General features: G+C 46.0%; 1 protein-coding gene and 1 non-coding gene across 2 annotated transcripts in view; both read left to right on the plus strand.

Moving 5' to 3' along the window:
* Positions 1 to 25,271, plus strand: part of DNAH17 (dynein axonemal heavy chain 17) — a 15,539,113-nt gene that overhangs the window by 10,326,464 nt on the left and 5,187,378 nt on the right. Inside the window, exon 53 of the mRNA XM_086931082.1 lies at positions 20,665 to 20,826. Within this exon, the coding sequence (XP_086787208.1) occupies positions 20,665 to 20,826 (162 nt within the window). The remainder of the gene's footprint in view (positions 1 to 20,664; positions 20,827 to 25,271) is intronic.
* Positions 465 to 536, plus strand: TRNAC-GCA (transfer RNA cysteine (anticodon GCA)). Its single transcript has one exon. It is a non-coding gene; the product is annotated as a tRNA-Cys (tRNA).

Consider the following 25,271-nt stretch of genomic DNA (forward strand, 5'->3'; position numbering starts at 1 on the left):
GGCGCCGTTTTTGACAGCTGGAAGGGTTTTGTCCTGACTGCTTGTGCAGAAGCCCCCAGAGGGCCTGGGTGCCATCCCCGGCGCGGCCCCTGACTCCAGGTGCTGCTCCATGGCGTCTCGCGGAGGTAAAATCAAAAACATCCTATTTAAGAAGGCTTTCTGTCCGCATTCAGAAGGTGAAACGTCATCATATTTGGGGCGCGCCTTGAAGCAGGGCCACGTAGGTCAGTGGAGAAATAAAGAACAAGACCGGTGAATATAGGTCAGGCACACCAAAGAGGTGAAGGACAGGAACAGAATTGGAGGATATGTTTGTAGCTCAGTGCTAAAAAACCCAAATGGCTTGAGGATAGAGCTGAGCGGAAAAAACGAACTACAAGACGGAAATGTAAAACTAAAAGATATTGCACAGGAAGGGCCAATGAAAACAAATATATTCCTTATTGTGGAGAGATGGAACAGGCGGGGATATAGCTCAGTGGTAGAGCATTTGACTGCAGATCAAGAGGTCCCTGGTTCAAATCCGGGTGCCCCTTCAGATTTTTTTTTCAATCCTTTTTACAATATTTTGTGCAAAGCCTAAAAAGAAGTTTGTTGATGCGAAAAAGACCAACATTAAAATAACACACGCTTTTTGGATCATGTTTCCTAGAAACGACCAAACGATTCAAACATTTAACTTTATACTGACAAGTTGACTAAAGCTAAGGCACTTTGTCTGAGAGATACACAAGCTGAAAGAGAGAGAAACGCAGAAGGTGAAAGAGAGCGAGACCAAAGGGAGCGAAAGCGAGCTCCCCAAGTGTTTGGAAGCATGTGATCACTCCCAGAAGGATGAAGAGATAAGTTGGCATTCTGTGATTTGAAGCTGTAATGCTCAGTATAGTGAGCTCTCTCATACTATTATTAAGTCCTAACACAAGCTTTTAAAAGTGGACACACCCTTTTACATCACCAAAGACAGAAGTTTCTGTTTAATGTAAGACTTCCCTATTCCAATGTTTGCAAAGTTTGTGAATGGTATAGGTTTGCTGATTAATAGACTACGAGAAATCTAATCTAATAAACAGAAATTTAGAAAGAGGCTCGCACTGGTTCTGAAAGTAAGCGGTGAGGCTCCCGGACTACAGCAAGAGATTGTGAAATGTCCACCTTTCCCCTTTAAGACTAAGTTACATTCCCTGGATCTAGAATAGGTTGAAAGCATGGTGAAGAATGCTCTGTGTATTCGGATCAGTGACAGCCACGTGACAGTGGGAGGTGGGTACCAACATCAATGACCAGTGTAAGGCCTTCCGTAGAGCACCACTAAGGTTTGGGAATATTTCCTTTGCGCCCCTTCACAAACTTTGGATTTTGGTTGAACATTTATGTGACAAGTGTGCTGTAAAAGCCACAATTTGGTGATTTTTTTTTCTCAGTGTGAACCCTCCTTCCCAACGGAACGGTGAGAGTCGAGTCTGACTCTGTCTCTGAGACGAGACTGCTCACAAAATATTTATAAAGTAATCGCCTGTCTTTCCAGTTGAGCTGCCTAGTTATGTGAGTGTTAACAACATGTCTCAGATGCGCAGCGTAGTCAATACTGAATGGTTTGTCTGCATTATGCATGTTCACGACACGCGTGTGTATGCACATTTGAGTGTGTGCCTGTGCATAACCGAGAACTCACGAATGCATGCGTCTGTGTGCTCCTCAACGTGTGTGTGTGTTCCTGTTGTGCGTGAGTGCATGTGTGCGTGCATGCACATTTGTGCGTTCGTGAGCACGCGAATGTGTGGTTGTTTGCGTGAGTGTTTGTTTCTGGCTGCCTTTTATATGCACTAGCCGTGCTTGTTGAGTTGAAGGGTGACATACGAGCAGCGAGATACGCCTTGGTTAATGGCAAAGTTCCCGGGGCCCCCACCTATGCTCCCTGCACAGGGCCACCATGAGCCTAGAGCCGTCCCTGAGTGGGACCTGAAGTTCCAGTGGGCACAGCATCAGGGCAAACTCTCCGAACACGTCCAGATCTCGGAGGGCACTGCACGGCAATTGCAGTCGTTGCTCACGAATCGCGATTGGGTCAGTGGCAGATCCCTCTCCATTCCCCAACTGGAACATACAGTTGTGACGGACGCACTTCTGGGATGGGATGGCCACATGGGAGAGGCGGAGATCAGAGGCCTCTGGTCTCCAGCGGAGTCCAGGCTCTACATCCATCAACCTGCTGGAGCTTCGGGCGATCCGACTTGCACGGAAGGCATTCATCCCCTCTGTCATGGGGAGAGTAGTGCAGGTGTTGACAGACAACACCACCGCCATGTGGCACTGCAACAAACAGGTTAGGTGGGGTCGTGGACCCTATGCCAGGAGGCTCAGCGCCTCTGGGCTTCTCTGGAACATCAGGGCATGTCACTGGTGGTTCAATACCTGGCAGGTTCTCTGAACGCCAGGTCAGAAGAACTCAGCCGCCGGTTCATGATGGATCATGAATGGCATCTGAATTCGGACGTAGCGCAAGGTCTCTTTCAGCAGTGGGGAGAGCCTTGGTTAGATCTATTCGCCACCGAAGATAACGTGCAATGTCATCAGTTCTGTGTGATGGAATTTCCAAGGCGGCACTTGCTCGGCGTCGCTTTTTGTCGCGAGTGGAGTTGCGGTCTGTTGTACGCCTTTCCGCTTTTGCAGTGAACAGTTAATTTACGCCTTACAAGTGACGGCGCTCTGCGAATGCTTGAGAACGTTGGTACATTGCGCTTTGGAATCTGAGAAGGGAATCTCTGGCGCGATTTCTCCTCTAGAAAGGAGAGGAGTTCTGGGTACTGTCACTATCTTTGTGAGAAGCGACAATACATGATCTTTAGTCATTTCAGGAGTTTAGAGCTGTATCTTGTGACAATCTGTTTGAGAAGTGGCAGATCCTCAGTCGGTGTAGGATAAATGAAACAACCGAGTGTATTCTAATAGATGACAGTGCAATTACATTTCCAGTGGTATCTCTTTTCCCCGGGTGGAGCGGCTCTTTTTGGGGCTCTATATCTGGCAGGTCCTGAGGAAGATTCCATCACCTTGCAGCCACCGAAACGCGTCAACCATTGCCTTGTTAAATCGTGCTGTATGCAATGGTTGTATTTGGTCACTTAAACTACAATGTCACTCTGTAGTTAAGCTCCCCAGATATTTGTTATGAGTGTGAAGGTCGGTCTGGGTTTGTAAGAGTATGTTTTGAATGGTGGTGTGCGAATTTGGTTTCTGTTTCTCTACCGGGGGCTATTCTGTATTTATTGCTCTACTGTTCTTTTTATTGAGATATGACTATTGATGAATTTTTGTAATAAGTTATGTTGAGTTAAACATTTTTATAAAAAGAGTATTATGATGAAAACATTTTTGATAAAAGAAATGAAATAAAAGAATATATTTTTGTTAATTGTTTGAGTATTTGGTTATTGATTACAGTAATTTTTTTGGTGCTCACGTTATGTATTTGGATTAATTCAAGTGTAAAAGAATTTGAGGTTGAGAGGGAGACTTTTTGTCATGTTGTGTTATTATTTCCCCTTTTCTCCCTGACCTTGATTGTTCTTTCAGAGGGGGTCTCCTACATATTGCATGCCTTTCCGTCTATACCACTTCTGTCCAGAGTGCTGAAGAAGAACAGACATGACCGGGCCCAAGTAATACTTGTGGCCTCGGACTGGGCTAGAAGAGTGTGGTATCCAGAGCTACTCAGTATAAGCATCGATTCCCCTGATCCGTCTGCCCCTTCGGGAGGATCTTCTGTCTTAGCAGCAGGGGACAGTCCTCCATCCGAACTTGTCCAGCCTCCACCTCCTTGCGGGGAGATTGAGCGGCAGCAGTTGACGTCTTTTGACCTGTCCCCCAAAGTCTGTAATGTTATCTTGGCAGCCAGCGTCCCTCCACTAAGATGTTATACGCCTGTAAGTGGAATAAGTTTGTGGCATGGTGCACAGCAAAGGCTGTGAATCCCTTTTCTGCCCCTCTTTCAGAGGTCCTTCTTTTTCTTCTCTCTTTGCCCCAACAGGGCTCTGCTCTGGGCACTATCAGGGGCTATCTCTCTGCCATTTCCGCCTTTTTAAGGCTCCCAGATCAGCCTTCCCTTTTCTACCCTGTTGTAAATAGATTCTTGAAACACATCACGCATATGTTTCCTTTTCTCCTGTTCCTTTCGTGATGCCTCAGTGGGACTTGAATCTAGTTCTTACCTTTCTGATGTGCTCTCCCTTTGAGCCACTTCATTATTTGCCCTCTTCGTCTGCTCACTCTAAAGTCTGCTTTCCTGGTTGTCATCACCTCTGCCAGAAGAGTGAGTGAGCTCCATGCTCTTTCTTCTAAGCCTCCTTTTCTCTCTGTTTATCCAGACAAAGTTGTCCTAAGGACTCTTCCTTCTTTTCTGTCAAAGGTTGTCACTGCCTTTCACATCGGGCAGACCATCACTTTGCCCACCTTTCCGCCTCCGCATCCCTCTAAAGAGGGGCTCCACCTTCTGGACCTAAAACGTGCGCTCTCTTTCTATCCGAGCCGCACACAACAGTTCCGGGTGGATGACCAGCTCTTTGTTGGCTACGTGGGCGCCAAGAAAGGTCAGGCTGTGCACAAACTGACCATCTCTCGGTGGGTCGTTCTGTGCACAAAGGCTTGTTACTCCTTGGCTAAAAAGGACCTTCGGTGGGGTGGCGCGGGCGACGGCAGCCACTACTGCTCTGGGACGAGGAGTTCCCTTGCAGGACATGTGTCAGGAAGCTACGTGGGCTTCGCTGCACACGTTTCCCAAGCACTACTGCCTGGACAGCCAAGTCCTGAGAGACAGCTTCTTTGGCCGTTCTGTTCTAAGGTCATCCTTTTTTAGGGCCCTAGTTTTCATGGCAGCAGAGGTCAGTTTATTGCATGGCTCTGCATTCCTGGTGCGGAAAGTCGTGTACAGAAATGATGTCAGCGCACGTGGGTGCGTCTAAGTAGCACCAGCGACGTCATCCCGGCACCAACGATGCCAATGACGCATGTGGCGCCGCACGACAATGCCTACCGACGCGCAGGGGTACTGCTGACGAAAAAGTTTCCTGATCCAGTCTGACGCCTGGGGGTAATTCTAAGGTAAGGAATCTATCACTACTAATGTTTCTTACAGATATTTCGTTACCGAAGGTAAGTAACTTGTGCACTAGGGACTTAAGGGGTACACCAGTGGCCGATTGTAGGGGTACAGAAGTGCTTACCATAGTCAAATGCGTTCTTAGGAGGTGCACCTATTTTAGTATGGTTTTTTAAAAAACTTAATAGGTGTTGGTACTGTCTCAAAATCTAAAAGTCTAAAAGGGTAATGCCTGTTGCTTTCTTGGAAAAAGAGAGAAAGAGGAGAGAAAGAGGAGAGAAGAGACGGTATAAAGGAAATAGTGTGTATGTGTATGCGTGTGTGTGTGTGTATATACACACACACACACACACACACACCCACACACACACACACACATATATATATTCACTGAAAAAAACCATAGGTTTCACACCATTTATAGTTAGGAATTTGCATTTAAAAAACCTATTAAATTCACTGAAAAAACCATAGGTTTGACACCAGTTATAGTTAGCTGGAAATTTTACTGACATAAAACCATTGAAATTCCCACGTTATAGTTAGTTGGACTCACTATAACTTACGCGCCTGCAATGCAATAGAGGTCGCTACAGAACAAAGTGTCCAACAGTGGTGTGGTGACAAGGTGTGTTGCCCTGACAAATTTGCCGTTACTTTTGAGGCAGAGAAACATGTTGGCGATAGGTAATGTTATGCAATGTTAGCTACCAGCCTTTTTAATTCAACAGACCACGCCTAAAAATTAGGAATAAAAGTTTGCGGATAGGTGTGCCTGTTGATTTTAATCACACTGCATTGTCACTAGCAATTCCAACGGTTCTGCTTTTGCGCACTTTCACTTCTTTGGGTTCTGTTTGGACACATTTTTCTTCTTTTCTAAATTGAATGACAACCAGTGATGAGAAAAGGGGTCCTGTCTGGTGAGAACTTGCCAGTTACCCTGAGGGTGGTGTTCGCGTGAGGTGTCATTCTTTTCGCCACACATTTTTCTGGCAGATGATTTTTCGGCAGAATTGGCTTCAACACATTTTCAATTGTACTTTGTGTATGCACTGTGTAGACTGAATTTTCAGTCATCCTGTGGCGTTCCGTGCGACTGTCAAGAGTTGTTAACCAATATACCAAATCTTCTTCCCCCTTTTTAAAAAAATTGTTTAAGTGTTGGACGTATTGCAGTAGATACCCATGAAAAAATGATAGTACAGAGGATAGTGCAACAGCAAACACTGATAGGAGACTGATCTGTTGAAAGGCACACTGACATGATCTGCGTCCATAAGACAGGGGTTTGTTGTTATTGATGACTACCTCCCAGACAGGATTTAGTGTATTGGGGCAGGGTGGTAGCGCTTGCCAGTGCCACATAGTCTGCGTGCAGGGCACACTTGGTGCCCTCCATACATGGTCTAGTTATAACCAGTTCAGGCTCCAGCTCAGGGGTGAAACTCGACAAAGAACAGGGGAGTATCCTCCCCCTTGTCCAGCCCCTCCTTTCGGAGGGACCCCTGAATCGTCCCAAACCTTTCCTTAGGGTAGTTAAGGGCTTAACTGTGGGAGGGTCCCTAAATTCGTTGTGGGACAAGATACATTTCAGACACCACTTCTACTTCAAGCGTCTGGGCACTCTGGACTTCGCTGGACCTTGCGACTACGAGGACCTAGGTCAAGACGTCGACGACAGCAACAGTGGAGGGAGCTTGGACAACAGTGACAACGTCTTCATCAAAGAGGTCTTCCCCATCAACGAGAATTTCACTGTTGACCACAGGTTCGTCGAGGGTTCTAGCGACGACGTCTCCATTGGTGAAGCTGTCCACGCCCTGTCAACGGTACCACAGACAATTGCATCGACGGTTGCACCGTCATCGAGTGCCTGGACGGAGGGAAAAATCAGTCTCCTTTAGCCTAGGCAAATACAAGATGTCTCCAAAATATCTCCTTTACCTCCTGCTCACTTTCTGGACTTCAAAGAGTCAGAGGATGAAATATGTTTCGCCATGAATACAGTCCATCGCAGTTAAAGGTCCGGTGATAAGATTCTAATGATGAGGACATTGAGGGCAATGATCCATCTTCTTATCTGGTAGGGGAATTTTCTTTTGCGGAAAGGGACACGTCTTTCATGCAGAGGCAGGATTGCTTCCAGGAATGTTATCCTTACGATGACAGAGAGAAAGAGCATCATCCATTTAGTGAACAATCCATGAACGTTCCAGTGTCTCTGGTGTCTGATCTCCGTCACCTCCTTAATGACTCTTACGGGCGCTTTCCGATGCAAATGCTCCTCAGAGGCCTTTACCTTCCCAAGAAGTACCCAATACTCTTCCGGGCCACAGTACTCCCAAATCCACAAGGGAGAAGATCCTTCCTCCTCCTATAGCCATCACGGAAGACACTCAGGATGCTCAGACAGACGAAGGTGAGATACAAACAGACACAGATGACCATGGTGAATGGGATGACTACAAAGCCCCTATGATTCAGAAAAGTAGTTTGGGATTTGTTGTTTGTTAGAAGCCACGCCAGGCCACTTACCACGGACTTCCTCTGATTCAGCCTGCTGAACCGCTGCTGCTCGCCGGACCCGCTGCGCGGGTCCCGCTTCGCGGTGACAGCGGCTGCTGCCTGATTGAAAGGGGTATCACCTGGTGACCGGCAGGGCTGCGAGGAAACAGCGGGTGGACTCCACGGACCAGGAGTCCCCGCGCGCCCGTTTCCAGCTGGGCTCCTCTCCCTGCCGGCCCCGCCCCCATCCACCGCAAGCATTAAGAGGCTGGGACAAGGGCGGGACCGTCTGTGGCCGTCCGGGGCCGAGGGAGGCCGGGCTGGGCTAGGATATTTACATTTTGTTTATTGTTGGCAGAGCCATAGTGTTCTTACATTGTGGATAGTTAGCAGTGGTCTATAGTTATTACATCGCTCCTTCATACTGATCTATCCTCCCTGAACATGAGCCATTCTGCTCCGCCTGGTGTGAGTGTCTCTGTTCTGGGTCCCCTGGATACATTTTTTAAGAAATCTGCTAAGGAAGTAGACATGGACTTACTCCTTGCCGAAAGAAGAGCCGAGCGTAGACGCTCAATTGAGCAGTTAAAGAAAAACCCTCTACCACTTTTTAATACCACTAAAGAACTTCCCGCCCAAGGTCTGAGCGTTATTGATGCTGACGCGACTGATCTCAACCTTACCCCTAGTATATTTAGGTTTCCTGCTATCTCCCCGCCCTGTAGTAGTGCCACCTGCGGAGGTCAGCTTGTTTGTCCTCCTATTGATCACTCAAGCATTATTGAAACAAACATCCCCGAGACTTCCATTAGGGAAGTAGAACCAACCCCCTTGCTGTCCAACTTGTCTCTGGTCTGTATTGATCCAGGCGAGATCATTCCTGAGACGAGTGGACTAAAGCCAGGAACTACGTCTGATAAAGCTACAAGGGTTGTTCACTCCCCACCTAGGAAGAAAAGGAGAAAGGGAGGGGTTAAAAGGAAAGGACGTAGCTGCCCCACTCCACTACCACCCCCATCAAATCAAAATATTGAGCCGGATCCACCTCCAATAGTAGAGCCCCTTCCTTCGGACACACGTGATCACGTTACCCCAGAGTTGGTAACTGTAGGGGTAAGTGAGGTGCCCCTTGATATCTTGGAGAAGCTTATCAAATCCTACATGCTTCCCTTTTTAGAACGCGTGAGGATTATGGGTGAAAAACTGGATCACCTTGTGGCGACCATTGAATCTACACACACCACGGGCCTGGATAAGAACAGGGGCCCCTCTACCAAACCTGCCGGTTCATCTCTTGCTGCTGGCAAATCATCTAAAAGTACCAGCCAACTCACCAATAATACCACTAAAGCAGTCACCATCTCAAATAAAGCCCTGACGGTGGTGGCGAAACCCACTACAACACTACCCCCCGCGACAGCTAACCCCAGTGTGGTAGTCAGTAAATCACTGGCCAAGGGATTAGCACTGCAGACAAAGAAAGGGATGGGTAAACCTGCTGGCGTAAATAGTAAAAAGAAAATTCCATTACCTTCAAAGAGAAATGTTGAGCTGCCGCCAGACTCACTAAATTTTGTTATTGTCATGACAGGTGTGCCACCAGTTCACGAAGGGGAAAGAGAAAATGACGAAAGTCTAAAAAACAAAGTCATTTTCTGGCTAAAAACAAACAGACCCCTTCCACCTAATCTTAACGGGGATATCGTCACGGTCAGAAGATGTCAGTGCTTTGGGGTCCGCCCTAAGGATATTGAGGGGGACATTGTGATTATTAACTTCAGGGACCATCGGGTTGTATCTCACCTTACAGATTGGTATGTGGGAAACAACGAGGGAGGGATCTCCACAAGGAATCTAAGTTATTTCTACCCCGAAACTTTGATTAACACTAACAATCAACCTCCTGGTAGAGCTAACAAAAACACCAAAAGCCTCCTTAAATGGTCCAACTTTACACCAAGTTTCCATGTTCCCCACTTTAACCCTGAGGCGCTATATCGCTCTTATATCCAATCCACTTACAACTGCCCAGTACAAACGCCGGGGTGGGCAAAGCCTTATATCCAGCCCTCTGGTCCCCCATCACATCTGGAATTGCCATATGCAAATAATCCTCCGTTTCCCCTGGCTCCCCCAATGCCTGCCTTTACACAGTTACAGCAGCCTCCCAGTTTATTTTCAGTGAATCCTTACACTATTAGGCCCTCCCACCCCAAAGACCTTTGGAACATCCCACTGAGAAACCTGTATGATCCTCTCTCTGGGCTGTCGTCTAATGATTGACAAACAAGAAAGAGTAGTAACGAAGACCTGTATAATACGTATGTGGGAGGTGATCCGGGTATCCTCCCACGTATTGTTGCAAGCGCTAATGGTTCTCTGCGCTGTTGTGAGGAGGGGAACTTAGTTCACCTGAGGGAGCTGGTCTCACCAACACAGTCTCTTGCCACACTGCAACCCCAGGTTGCTTCTTCCCTAGGCTCTCCTGCAGTGTTAGCAATACAGGATGAGTTAATAAGCACGAAAAGGAAAGGGGTGTTCAATGAGGTTTCTCCATTCGTTGAATTTTCCCTGCAACCCTGTGAACCCCACCCTACTGATACAATAGTCCCGTGTGTTCAAGCTTGTGTTAAGGGTACTACTTTGGGATGTTGGAATGTGGCGGGTATAGAATCTTGTATATGTATACCTGACTGGGCTGACTTCATCAGTCATGGTGATATTTGGTCCTTTCAGGAGACATGGTCAACCAATCCAGTTTTTCTTCCAGGTTTTCTGAGCTTCAATAAACCCGCAGTTAGAGGCCAAAGAGGCAGGGCTATGGGGGGCCTCACTGTTTGGGTTCGTCAAACTGTAGGGGTCTCTGTGAAGGAAATTTATATTGACTGTCCTGATATCCTTATAGTAAACATGAAATGTAATAGTGGGCTGGATATTTTGTTGTTTAATGTATATGCCAGAGGAACCCCGGGTGGTCGTGTATCATCCACCCTAACATGTCTAGATGAATTCCTTGGCTCTACCAATTCAGTGGGTCAGGTGGTTGTAATGGGCGATTTTAATACTTGCTTCGAACCTCTAAGCAGGGAGGATGGGATGCTAACTGAGGCCGAGGATATGATGTGGGGTATTCCTCAACTCGAGCTTCCTCCCATTACTAAGTGGTCCCAATGCGCAACCTTTATCAAAGGCCTATGTCTGAACTGGGGGTTGCGCGCCCTAAACGGTCGTACAAGATCGGATAGATTGGGCAGCCCAACATTCTTCAATGGCAGGCATAGTAGCCGCATCGATTATATCCTAGTCGATACATCCCTGTGGCCCTTGGTGACGGACATGGCAATCAGACCACGTCCTGAAAGTGATCACGAACCACTCATCGCAGAACTAAAGGACTTTAGTTTTGCCGGGCCGATTGTGCGGCATTCTAAACTCGTTCAAGAGGCCGTGGCACTAACTAACGATATGAGGAGGGTTCGTTGGCCAAAGGTTGCTGTAGACGGGAGTGCACGTAGTAAAATAAGAACCCTGGTTTCCAGTTCCCTACGGGAACTAGAGAAGTGTGACGATCCGAACCGGACAAATCCCAAAATCTTAGACGTTCATGCCAGCCTGTTTGCATCCCTAAAGACACTATTTGTTAAAATTGTAGCCAAAAAGGGTATAGGAAAGACAAGGAAACCTGCGAACTGGTTTGATGAAAATTGTGTCAATTCTCATTCAAACTTGTTTAAAGCACTAAAATCTAGGAACCCAGCCCTTATCAAAGCCTGCAGGAAGGCTTACAGTGAAGCTAAACGGAGGGCCAAAGCCGCATGGGATGATGAGCGCTGGGCTCTCCTTGTTGATGCCTGCGGCTCTGGGAACCTCACGCAATTTTGGCATCTCCTCAAATGGGGACAGTCCCAGGACGATCGACCCAGCCCTGCTTCTGTTGATCAACTTACTTGGGTATCCCACTTTGAGGAACAGTTTAGGTGTGTTAGGGAGGGGGATGCTCCCATTAGCTGGCCACTGACCTGTGATACCATTGTGTTTTCTGCCAAAAAGGTCGAAAACGTTCTGAATGCCATCCCTAGGGGCAAAGCGCCCGGTCCGGACTGCATCCCAGCAGATATCTTCCAGCAGGACCAAGACTTATGGGTACCCTATCTACTGTATTTGGCAAACTCTTTGGCTAGGGGTGCAAAGGTACCCGATTCATGGGCTGGTGCCGAGATTTTGCCCATCTTCAAGAAGGGTGATCGGTTGGTTCCCTCCAACTACCGGCCGATCAGCCTTATTGACGCGGTACAAAAGATAGTTTCCTGTCTTGTCCTTTCCAGGGTCCAGGCATGGATTGAGAAATTTAATGTACTCACTCCTCTCCAAGCAGGGTTTAGACCCCACGTAAGCACCCTGGATCAGGCTTTTCGCTTTATGCTTCTACACTGGAAGACGGTCACCCTTGGTAAAGGAAACCTATTTGCGGCATTCGTAGACCTTCGGTCTGCGTTTGACCTTGTCCCGAGGGCTGGGCTCTGGAATAGCCTTCTAGACATGGGTATGCCTCCCACACTGGTCCGCATTATAGTTAATCTCCATGCAGAGACCTATGCCTTTGTAAGATGGGGCAAACCTGGTGAGGTGACTAAAAAATTCCCTGTGTCGAAAGGTGTCAGACAGGGATGCGTTTTGGCACCAACCTTGTTTTCTCTATATATTAATAGAGTCACCAAGTATTTCGACGGATTTCCCACTGATGCTCCGAGTTTGGCTGGCATGAAAATCCCCCTGCTCATGTTCGCAGACGACACTCTCCTGATTTCACGAACCAGATAGGGCCTCCAGCTTGCACTGTCGAGGTTTGAGAGTTTCTGCAGCGAACATGAGCTCGAGGTGAACGTAGCTAAAACTAAATTCATGGTGATGAGGGGGCACAAACAGGTCAAGGCCAGGGTCACAATGGGGGACACCCCCCTGGAGCAGACCAAGCACTTCACCTATTTGGGCGTTACATTCAGTGACACCCTTAGCTGGACCCATCAGATTGAGCTCATGACCCTGAAACATCAACAGTTGGGCGGAGCCTTGATTAAGGAACATAAAGGGTCATTCACGAAGCCCATGTCACCGCTGATGAAGATCTATGGAGGGAAGGTATTGTCAGCGGTGTTATATGGAGCAGAGCTATGGGGTGGAAGTAATTTGGAATCCCTGAAACATGCCCAAAACAAGTTCCTAAGGATGGCAACAGGTCTGCCCCAGTCAACTCCACTAATCCCCTTATTATTTGATCTGGGCTGCCACTCGGTGGTCGACTATGCTAAATTTCGACCCATATCATTCTGGCGACGCCTGTGGACAACGCCAGAACTACACCACTATGCGGAAGCTTGTCTGGGGGTAAAAAATAGTCCTGGAGCCACTAAAATTGGTTGGCTAAAAGATCTTAGGGCCACTCTACTATCCTTGGGCCTCAATGAGTTGTGGTCTTCGCCCGAGACAGCCAAATTCCCATCAAAAAATGAGCTTAAAAAATGCTATTGGGATTGGGTGACGCACAACATTTTTTCAAATACGAGCTCGAGCAGTCTCTCTGGACTATTTATGGTTCACAAAGATTCACCCAGGTTAGAAAGGTACTGGGAAACCATTACCAAACCTTTGGACCGTAAACTTTTTTTTCAATTTAGATGTGGTACTCTTCCCCTGGGGGAGTTCACGAAAAAGTGGGGATTGGGCAGTATGGGGCTTTGTGCTAACTGTCAGGGTACAGGGGAAAGTCTATCTCACTTTTTGTACGTGTGCCCACTATATTCAGCCCCCAGAACCAAGTGGCTCAAACCAATATGTAGACTACTAGGTACCAGATCGGCTGTCGAAGCCTTGAGACTGTTAAAAACTAATCTGGATCCATTTATTGTTGTGGGGGTTGCTAAGTTCCTTGGGTGGGCATGGGTGATTAGATGCAGGTTTATCAAACACATAACAGCGGAGATTCCCTAAAACTTTTTTATATGCATTGTGATAATATGGTCATGCACGATACCATTTTAAATTTTTGTATAGTTCTGTATGAAGTCAACTCGATGCCGAATATTTAATACTGGTTTTATATGTTCTTGTGTATTTGTATTTATGTCTTTTATGATGAATCAATCGAATAAAGACTTCTTGAACTGAACTGAACTGAACTGAAAAGTAGTTTGGTCTGCCCTGTTCCCATGATGCACTGGGCCAGGGTCAGACTAATTTGCATATAGCCAAGTTCTGAGCTGGGATGGTGCAGTGAGCTAAAAAACGGTGATGGATCAAGCCCTGATCTTTGGACTGGGTAAGAGTGGTCTGCTTAATTCAGACACTCTGTTCATCACCACCCCCTTTTCTGAATCATACAAAGCCCCTATGCCACCATCTCTCAACCCTCCTGCTGCGGATTCCTCTCCGGCAGATTACAGGGAATTTCATGATCTTCTAGAGCGTGCCTCCAAATGTTTTGATTTGCCAATGCCAACTAAACAGACTGAGTGTTTTCTATGTTAATTTAAACCAGGCACTCTACATTCAGTGAGAGCAATTCCTATAATTGACTTTCTATGGCAAGAAGGGCAAAAGTTAATAAAAACACCTGCCTCCGTTCCAGCTGTTATTCCAAAACTGGACACAAAATACAAGGCTCCCGACGACTGGCCTGCATGCCACATTCGTCACCAGATGCCGGACTCTGTGATCATGCAAGCAGCACAGAGAAGAGCCAAGAAACCAGCTTCTCCCTGAACTGCCACACCGAACAAGGAGGGTAGTTGCCTCGACAATATTGGAAAGAGGTTCTCTGCTCTGGTGGCTACCTCCATTAGAGCCTCTAATGCTATGTCCATTTTGGGTAGATATGACCAGCAGATGTGGTCGGACATCTCTACTATGTTGGAGTATCTCCCGGAGGATAAAAAGAAAGAGGCAAAAGATATTCTTCTGGAGGGAGAAAGAGCATCTTCAGAGCTCATTGAGATAGCTATGGATGTTTCATTTACTGCATTTCAACAAATGGCAGGAGCGTCGGTTCTGACTGACCAGGGATGGCCAAAAGCAACCACCTTTCACCCAGGGATCCAAGCCAAGGTTTTAGACATGCCTTTTGATGGGGAGTGCTTGTTTGGTAAGTTCATGGACGAGGAGCTGCAATATATTAAGAAGGACATGGATACAGTTAAAGCCTTAGGCAATCTCCAACAGTATTGCTTTCAATCCTTTCGGGCTAGAGGTTGGGGCAATTCTTATACCGTCAGCAATTTCAGCAGCAGCACCAGCTATATCCACAGAGTACCTACCAGCCATACAACCGTTCCTTCCAGTCCAACACCGCTCAGACTTATTCAAGACTGGCAGGAGGCAAGATGCAGCAATCTGCTGGAAAGTCCCAACACTCCAATAGGAGACAATGAAGCTCATCAGGCCCCTTCTACTATAGTTCCATACCACGATCATGTCTTCTCTGCATCCTTTCAGGAATGAAACTCCATTTCTTCAGACAGATGGGTTCTAGTTATCTTCCAACATGGTCACTAGCTATAATTCATTCTGCATCCTCCAAATGTACCACCACGCAAAGTTCTGCTCGGTCACCTTCCACATCTCAAAAAGAAAATACATTTGCTTCTTCTCATACAGGCCATAGTGGAAGTACCCCTCAACCAGCAAAACCAGGGGGTTTATTCTCACGTCTTGTTCATAAAAAAGAAAAATGTGAAATGGAGGCAGATCATGGATCTCAGAATGCTGAACAAGTTCATCAAGAGTCTATCTTTCAGGATGCTCTCTCTTCAGGAGATTATTTTTCTAATGGAAAAGGGGGATTTTCTGGCTTCTCTTGATATCCTTGACACCTATTTCCATAATCTCATTCACCCTCAACATCAAAAATTCCTCAGGTTCAAAGTGGCAGGGCGCCATTACCATTCCAAAGTGCTTCCATTTGGCTTAAAGTCAGCTCCCAGGGTGTTCACAAAGTGCATGGCACCGATAGCAGCCTTCTTAAGATGTTCAGATCACCAGGTTTTCCCATACCTGGACGATTGGCTTAAAGGCTCTGTCTTTTTAAGCAGCAGAAATTTAAATGAGAGCCCTTTCGGGTTCTCTTCCAGTCTATAGGTCTTCGCATCAATCTCGAAAAATCGTCCATTATGAATGAAATGAAATGAAAAGATAATTTATAAAGCGCAATGGCTACCCTGGGGCGTCCCAGCGCTGCAGAGGTTGGGCTAGGCGGAGTACGCTAGATTTAAACGAATTATTAGGATGATTTATTAAAAAGATGATTTATTAAAAAGCCAGGTTTTAAGGAGCTTTCGGAAGGTAAGTAGTTTAGGTTCTGAACTGATTGAGAGGGGGAGAGTGTTCCAGATCTTGGCTAGGTTGTAGGAGAGTGACCGGCCTCCACAGCTGGCTCTCTTGATTCGGGGCACTGTGGTGAGATAAGAAGTCCCGAATCTGAGGAGATGATTGGGATGATAGGCATTTACCAGGGGGCGATTGATAGCAGGGCCTGTTCCCCAGTAGGAGCGATGGGCAATACACATGGCCTTGAATTCAATCCTCGATTTCACAGGAAGCCAGTGGAGATCTTTCAGTCGAGCTTTGACAGAGACTCGTCGCGGGATATCGAGGAGAGTTCTGGCGGCACAGTTTTGGACAATTTGAAGTCTATTGAGCGTGGACTGTGGGGCCCCAAGGTATAGGGCACTTCTGCAGTCAAGGCGAGATAGAATCAGCCCTTGGACCATGATCCGTCTTGAGTGGAACGGGAGAAGGGGGAGGATTTTGCGAAGTAGCCTCAGGAGCCCGAAGCATGTGGCAGCAAGCTTAGTTGCCTGGTAGTTAAAATTGAGTGTTCTATCCAACCAAATGCCGAGACTTTTGATTTGTTCTTTGGGTTCGGGAGGACAGCCTAGGCAAAGGGGCCAGATGGAGTCAATAGATTTGGTGATGGTATTCCCCAAGAGCATAATCTCTGTTTTCTCCCCGCTTAGTTTTAAGCAGGAGGCCGACATCCAGGCGGCGACTGCTTCCAAACATTTGTATAGGCTGTGGTGGGAATTGAGAGGGGGGTCCAACGCCACCACCAGCTGTGTGTCGTCCGCATAGGTGATAATTTTCACTCCAAAGGGGCGGACGACATCAGCCAAAGGGCTAAGGTAAACATTAAAAAGGGTGGGTTTCAGGGAGGAGCCCTGGGGCACCCCACAGTTCAGGGGTTTGCTGGAGCAGGTGAAATCTTTCTTAAATACCTGAAAAGATCGATCTGTAAGAAAGGATCTCAGCCAGGTGAGTGCCGTTCCCGCGATTCCTATCCTACTGAGACGATGGAGAAGAATGTTGTGGTTTACAGTGTCGAAGGCGGCACTAAGGTCGAGTAGAACGATGGCCGATGACCCACCGCTGTCTAAGATCCTTCTTGCCTCCTCCGTCACTGCGACCAAGGCTGTTTCGGTTCCGTGAAGGGGCCGAAAGCCCGTCTGTGAGGAATCAAGTATGTTGTTTGATTCCAAGAAATGTGTCAGGACTGAATTGACATATTTCTCTAGTAGTTTGCTGAGCCAGGGTAGCAGAGAGATAGGTCTATAGTTGGAGGGATTGTTTTGATCGAGGCTAGGTTTCTTTAACAGAGCCTTGACCATTGCTCTCTTCCATAAAGGCGGGACGATGCCAGCATGGAGAGAGGAGTTAAGCAGGTCCCGAATGGTGGGTGAGATCTGACTGGTGATCGGGGTAAGAACTCGTAGAGGGGCCGGGTCAGTAGGTGATCCTGATTTGACCTGTTGCATGATACTTTCTAAATGGCTGAGATCTAAGGGCGGGATATATGTGAGGGAGACGGGTAGTGCTGCTGCAGAAACTGGGTCTACAGGGCAGCTGGGCAGATGGATATTTTGAGAGAAAGACGAATTTATGATTTCTATTTTGCGGTAAAAGAAGTCCGCTAGCTAATCACAGTTGACCTGGGTGTTGCTGTGCTCCTTTGGTGTCTCGGGTAATTGAAGGAGGGATTTTGCTATCCGATAGATCTCCTTGGGCTTAGAGGCTGCCTGGTCAATTTTTTCCTCAAAATATTTTGCCTGTGCTAATTTGATGCTGGATTTGTAGCTTTTGATAGCTGCTTTGTAAGCTATTTTGTCAGTTGGTAGGTAATCGAGACGCCCCGGCCAAATTGTTGGTCTTTCTGGGTGTACATCTCGACAAAGAGCTAGGCAAGGCCTTTCCCACTCAGGAAAGAATAATATGGATTCTGGATGCGACAAGGCTTGTTTCAACAAAAAGGTTTATTTCTGTGAGGCAGTACGAGTCCATGCTGTGGATGATGTCCTCTTGCATCCTGCTTATTCTCAATTGACGACTTTGCATGCGACCGCTGCAGGAAAAGCTTGATGGGCAGTGGGTTGAGTCTCAAGGCTCATGACAAGGTTCACATTTAAACATCAATAACAGCCGCTATGGCCTGGTGGATGGTCAAGGACAACTGGTTGCAAGGTCTCTCTTTCATTCACTCTGTGCCACAGCTGGTGATGACCTCAGAGGCGTTGATGGATGGAGGAGGGCTACCCATCAATAATTACAGGTTCATAGCAAGTGGTCCAGACAGGAATCAGAGTGTCATATAAACATTTTGTAGCTTAAAGGAGTGTTTTTAGGTCTGAAGGCCTTCTTGCCTCAGATCAAGGGTGCGTCAGTGCTCGTCAGGACGGACAACACTATGACAATGTTTAACCTCCGAAAGCAAGGCAGAACGAGATCTCAAGCCCTTACCCTCCTTGCTCAAAAGATATGGGAATGGCTCCTTGTCAACCACATCTCCTTGTGAGTGGAGGACATGCCAGTGATACACAATGAGAAGACCGACTCTCTCAGCAGGGCTTCCAAACAGTGCCACGAATGGGAGCTCAATGACCAGCATTTGAAGGAGGTTTTGCAACATTAGATCTGTTTGCTACGTTTCTCAACAAAAAGTGTCCTCTTTTTGCAAGCAGACATCCTCATCAAAATTCATGGGGAAATGCCTTCCAGTTTCCTTGGATGAGGATGACCGCCTACGCATTTCCCCTATTTCTGCTCATTCCTCGAATACTCCAGAAAATGAAGCAAAAGCATAGTCAAATCATTCTGCCGGCTTTAAGTTGGGTAAGACAGTTCTGGTACATTGAGCTGCATAGCCTGTCAGAGTGTGCTCCGATTCTCTTCCCTCCAAAGGAGGATCTTCTCTAATGAACCAGGGCCAAGTGGTTCATCCACAAATTCCCTCTCTTCAGTTGTCGGCTTGGTTCCTCACCACGCTGAACTTGGGGATTTGAGGCTTTCCAAGGAGTGTACTAAGATACCACAGAGGTCTGGAGCTCCGTCTACGTTGAAATGTTACACAGCTAAATGGAAGAGATTCTGTGCTTGGTTTATCTCACAAGCATTGTATACATTCTCATGATCTCTGGAGCAGGTGCTGCTTTATCTCTTGCACTTAGGACAATTAGGGCTTTCTCACTCTTCCATAAAGGTTCACCTTGCTTCAAATTGTAGGTATAGAAGATGCTCAAATCAAACTTCTCTGAGGTCTAAGCGAAGCATCACAGAATTTATGAAGAGACTTTTTAGAGCTTTTCCGCCCATTAAGCCTCCCACAGTTTTGTGGCAATTAAACACCGTTCTGTCACAACTGGTGCATCCACCCTTTGAACCAATACACAAATGCAAATTAAAGTTCCTTTCCTGGAAAGTGGCTTTCCTCGTAGCCTTTACAACAGCCAGACGGATCAGCGAAATCCAAGCTCTCACTATAAAATAACCGTATCTGCAGTTTTTGCCAGACAGCGTTATCCCACGCACTAACCCTTCTTTTATACCTAAGGCGCCTTCAATCTACCTCCTCAATGAAGCAATTGTTTTGCCAACATTCTTTCCTAATCCATCCTCAGCAGTGGAAAAGGCGTTGCAGTCTCTGGACATTAAATGCTGTTTAAAGTTTTTTTTGCAAAGAACGGAGACCTTCCGTAAATCCTCTCAGCTACTGATCTCTTTCTTGGCACCCAGGAAAGGACAAGCCTTGACACGGGCCAGAATTGCTTGCTGGGACACCTCCACAATTTCCTTCTGTCATGAAAATGCTGATCATCCACTTCTTACGAAAGCACAAGCTCACTCTACTAGGAAAGTGGCGACTTCCTCAGCCCTGTTTGCGGGAGCATCACTCCGGGACATTTGCAAAGCGGCACCGTGGGCGAACACTCACACATTCACAAAGCATTACCACCTTGAAGGTTGGAAAAAAGCAGTTATAGCTGTTGGACAAGCTACACTCAAACGTCTCTTTGCCTAAGGTAGGCAGCTTTTAGCCTTCTATGGGCCAGATGTATCAAACGGTTTTACCCATTCTGGGCCAATTTCACAAAAGTAATCTGAGACAAAATCCTAACTTTATGACTTTCGGTATTCACAAAAGGCATTTAGGAGTAGTAAACTTAGGATTCCTATACACTTGTGCTCGAAATCTGAGGTATGGTGGCTCTGTGGGGAAGGGAACTCTGAGGTCTCAGTTGAGATTGGCTGATTTTTTTATGTTTTAGAATGAGGCTGAAAAGTTCCTTAAGTGAGTTTTCTGTTCTATGGAGGTCTATGATGATGTTGTATTACTGCTATTTCTTATATTACCGTGGGACTCACACCATGATGACGGAGAAGATTCAAGTATGTTGATCGATAAAAGAACCAGAGTGTACAGGTAAGTAACTTGTTTTTATCTAACGTTGTCTAAGACGACTAAAATCACCATAATAGTTGCCTAGATTGGTGCAGGGTGCTACACTTACATAAGTGAGCACCATATACTAAGCCAGCTTCTCACAGCACCCAAATTGCAATTAGAGCCTTACTATACAACAGACACCCAAGCAATATGAAGCATTCATAAGAAGATGCATACTTACCATGTCTACATGCATATTTCTTATGTGTAATCCATGTTAAAATCATGCATGATTTACAGAAACATTTTGATTAGTTAAATAAATACAATACAGTGATGTTTGTATTTTTGTTAGGGTTTGCTGTTCTCAACTGCTGAATGCATCAAAACTCCAATTGACATCATCCGCCTGTGGTTACATGAGGCTGGGAGAGTTTATGGAGATAAACTAATTGATGAAAAAGATAGAGAGCAATTTGGGAAAGTCATCACAGCCATCTGCAGAAGATTCTTTGAGGTACAATGTGAAAGTGTGTGTAGTTCAGATTGGAAATTACCGCTTGCATTTTAGAAGGTGGCAAGTATGCGCGTACCTATGATATTTTATTTGTTGCCGCAACTGCTATGGATATCATTGATTCTTTTACAGTGTCAAATGCAATTATTTCACTGTATAACATATATATATCCTTAAAAATTGAGAACCAGTTTCATAAAGGAGTGCAAATTTTCATTTGCAATTCACTCACAAAATCATAATAGTGTGTGAAAACGTACTCGGTAATTATAATATACCAATATGTATAATTTCCTAGTACTTTACATCAAGCAGATTTGAGTTTGATATGTTTCTACCCAAAGCAATGTTAAGGATCTGCCCTCTTAGGTGTTTATTGGCCTTTCTGATTAATGGAATTTGCAAAGGAAGATAGCTTGTTCGGTAAATGAACTTGCTGTTGAGAACTATCACAGCCTTTGGAGCTTCTGATTTCAGTTACATGAATGAAAGGCAGGGGCTTAAGTAACGCAAGTACCTGTAGCATTTGTGGCGCAGGGGAGCCCCGACCCTTCATGAACAGACCAGTCCTCCCCATCCTTCAAAGGGGCTCCATTCCGCCCCAAGGCCAATGGAGTATTTGTGAGATAGGAGACACTCAAGGGGTCCCTCTTCACATTCTGCAATGAGGCCTATAATATTATGCCTCTGCTGAGAGGGGAAAAGGGAAAAACTGATAAACAGTGCTAAGCTTACAACGCTGCAAAGTTGTGCTGAAAGGCTACGTGAAATGTACAAAATGTATTTCCTGTTTTTGTTTCAAATTTAATAGAATTTTCAGGACCAACATTCCTTTCATATACCCCTATCTGGTTTTAGAGATCCAATAACTGAACCTCCACTCTGCCTCAAACAATAGCAAGCGTGCAAGTACCCTTTGTGGTTAGAAGTGGTTAGACGTATAAAGAGAAAGTAGATGGTAAGAATGTGAGTAGAATAGATTAATTCAATTAGGGGACTCGATTGGAAGGATGGCTTGGTTTGTACTAAGAAAGGGGGTGAAAATGTATATTGTGAAAACAAGAGGTAGCAAGACGTGGCAACAAAGGTGGGTTGTGATAACTCTGGATTTCTAAAGGAGGCAGGAGGGGAGGCTGAGGTCAGTCTGTGTTCAGACATACAAGTAGAGGATGGCCATTTCTTGCATGGAACCAAGTATGACAAATCGCTGATTACTGCTAAACCACAATGCTCAAGCTCAGGGGATAGTCTAAGCGACTACCCCCAGTTATCTAAAAGTTCAAGGAAAAGGTTGTGGAAAGCACGGAATAAGGCCAGGAAGTCAACTGCCTTAATAGCTACAGCAGCAAAACCTAGGGATTATTATCCTATGTTCAAACCAGTTGTTAAGAAATGTTTACCTCAGGTTGATGTTGTGGCAGATGGAGATTCCATTATAGTATTGCTGGTACCAACAAGGGATAATGATCAGGGATGTACAAATGATAGTAACAATGATGTTCTTAAACCTAATGGTATAATAAAATTGGATTTGGTAGTTATCAATGATGAAGGGGTGACTAGATTGGACAATAAACCACAGGGGCTAGGATTTTTGCCTAATTATCAGGGATTTGCAAATGGTAGTAATAATGATGTTTTTAACCCTAGTGGTACAATAAAATCGGATCTAGTAGTTATCAATGATGAAAGGGTGTATAGGTTGGATAATAAACCACAGGGGTTAGGATTTTTGCCTAAAGAACAATTTTTCGATACCCTAAAGAGGTTAAGTACTGTAGAAATGTTAGAATCTACTAATACTCAGATTCTATCTCTATTAAAAATATCTTCTAAATCTACTTTAGCAAAAGATAGTAATTTAGGCGTATCAAACTCTCTGTGTGGCAGGGTTATAGCTGTAGAAATGGGGACACCAAACTAGTAATGCATCCCCTGTATGAATCCCAGGGGCCTTATGATAGTCTCAGTCGGGGTTTAATCCTGAAAATTATTTCAACTATCCCTGACTTGGCATTTTTTAAATCTAATGTTTTGGAGTAAGTATAGTTTAAACCGGTACAGCCCAACTTTCTTCAAAAGCCTACTATGACAATGTGGTCCTCAAACTAAATTGTTACTAAGACCTTAGGATCAAGTTTGTATTTTATAGAATATGGAATTAAGGTTGATCTCTGGGCTAGTGTACAATATTCTCCGATCTTGAAAGTACTGGCCCTTAAGGGGGATAAAGGTTGCAAACCCTTAGAAAGTAGCAAGCCTAATGCTGTACTTAGAGGAGCAGCGGGCCCATCAAACAATCAATCTTGCAGTTCTGGGCTGTTGATCACCAATTCCCAAACAGAGGGTAGGCTCTGTGAGTGGCTACCCCAAAATAATGTGTGAATGGAGGACTGGCCTTGGCTGCCAGCATCATTGGCAAAGGTGCCTCATGGAGATAGTAATTGAATAACTGAGGCTATGAATGTTAATGTAAATGAAATAAGTCTATGCTCCTTGAATGTCCACGGATTGCTCCATTTATTATCAGACCCAGATATGACATTATTTTCAAATTAATTTGCAATTATATTATTACAAGAAACATGGTGTGAACAGATGAACCCTTTGTCTGAACATTGACAAGATTGACGGATTTCCGGAGGCGGAGCTGGTGGCGGAGGCGGAGCTGGTGCCGGAGCTGGTGGTTCGAGCAGCAGCAGTGTACGCGGTGTGTGTGGTGTTCTCGCTGCAAGTTTCACCAGGGGGTTTTCTTCATCTGTATCCTGTATCCCGTCTTGGCTCGGTGGACGGAGCCCGGGGGACGGAGCCCGAGGGACGTAGCCCGGTGCCTGGAACGGATTGGTACGGTCAGCTGGAAAGCTGATCTGCGGCTCAATTGGGGAGGCAGATGGCGGCTGCACAAGTGGCCGAGTGAGAGGCTGTGAGTTAGCAGTCCCGCATGAAGTCCGTCCTGCCTGTGTCCTGCAGCTGAAGCACCGAGCTTGCAGTCAGCTAAAACAGTGCATAAGCGTTACTCAGCACCGGAGAAAAATAAAGACGCAGCTGAACGTTTGTACCTTTAATCACACCGGGAGGCAGCCTGCTCAGAGCGGCATGTTTTTACCCTGAGAGGCGGGCTGTGGAGAAAGTCATTGTGGAGCGGGTTAAAGGAGCGGAGCCCTGCTGTGCTCTGAGGCTGTACTTATCATCGTGCCGCGCTGGAGTTAAGACTCACCTGAAGCTGCCTGAGCGGAGCGGCGTGTTTTCGAGCTCGGAGTGGTGCAAAGGGGCGTTTGTGTCTGGGAAAATCAAGAGCAGTTTGGAGTTAGGAGCTGCAGGTACGTCCTGAGGTAGTGTGCCTTTCGTGTCTTTCGTTTATATTGCCGGCGAAAAACTGTGGGAAGTTGCATTAAAGTGTGGCGTTTGTGTAAAAGGAGGAAGAGCTGAGGGGGAAGACAGCTGGAGGCATTTTTGAGAGACCCGGTCTGAAAAAACGGGCTTGCAAGCGCTATACTGCATTGTGAGTTGGACTTAGCCGTGTGCGAGGAGAGAGAACACTGTGATTGACATTTGGCGTTTATATAGAGGAGAACCCTTTGAGACACAGGGCTAATCTCCTCTTTTAGAATCGAAAGCTCACAACAATCCTTTCTCATTTATCACACTGAGATCAGAGGCAGAGCCTGGGCACAGGGGGAGAGGCCCGATCCTCACGAGTCCACTCCGCAACCTTGTTAGCTACTGAAATATAAAATCGTACTATGACCAAACTAAAAGGGAGCACAATGAGATCTGGATTGATCAGGCAACATCCTAAACCTAGCTCCACTCTGAGATCGCGGAAAAGAAAACTAGGGAAACCTGAGTCAACACTCCCAACAAATCTGAATAATCCCAAGGAACCCGGTTCAAGCGACCAAGAAAATACAAACACAAATAATATAGAGGTCTCACCTCTTACAGTAATGGAAACAACTAAATTGACCCCAACTCAACCGCTAAACATCAACGGTCAAGTCAAGGTTCCCGCTGCATCACCTTCCCTAATTACTGCCCTCCAGCTACCACAACAACAACAACCACAAAAACAGGCACAGTTCAGACTATCTCAAGTACCTCAAATGAAAAAATCCTTATCAACGGACCCAGTTAATCTTGTAACGATCGACGGCACACCGGCGAAGAAAAGGATATGTTCACATCAACCTAAGATTTACACAAAGTTCGCCTTTCTTAAAGACCCGGGAACAGCTATATTCTCTATGACTGGGAACATCAGAGGTCTTCAATCTCCACTTTTAAAAGACGAGCTCGACTCCAGTCGCATAAACAGCAGCCAAATAGGCTTATACACCCCAGTGGAAATTCAGTGTCAACCCACTCATGAGATAGCGACTGTCATTCCCATACCAACTTCGCCGAAAACAAGAAGAGCAGCAGCATCCATCCCTCAGGAAGATTTC

The sequence above is a fragment of the Lissotriton vulgaris genome, chromosome 7 (genome assembly GCF_964263255.1).
Source record: "Lissotriton vulgaris chromosome 7, aLisVul1.2, whole genome shotgun sequence".
Classification (NCBI taxonomy): Eukaryota; Metazoa; Chordata; class Amphibia; order Caudata; family Salamandridae; genus Lissotriton; species Lissotriton vulgaris.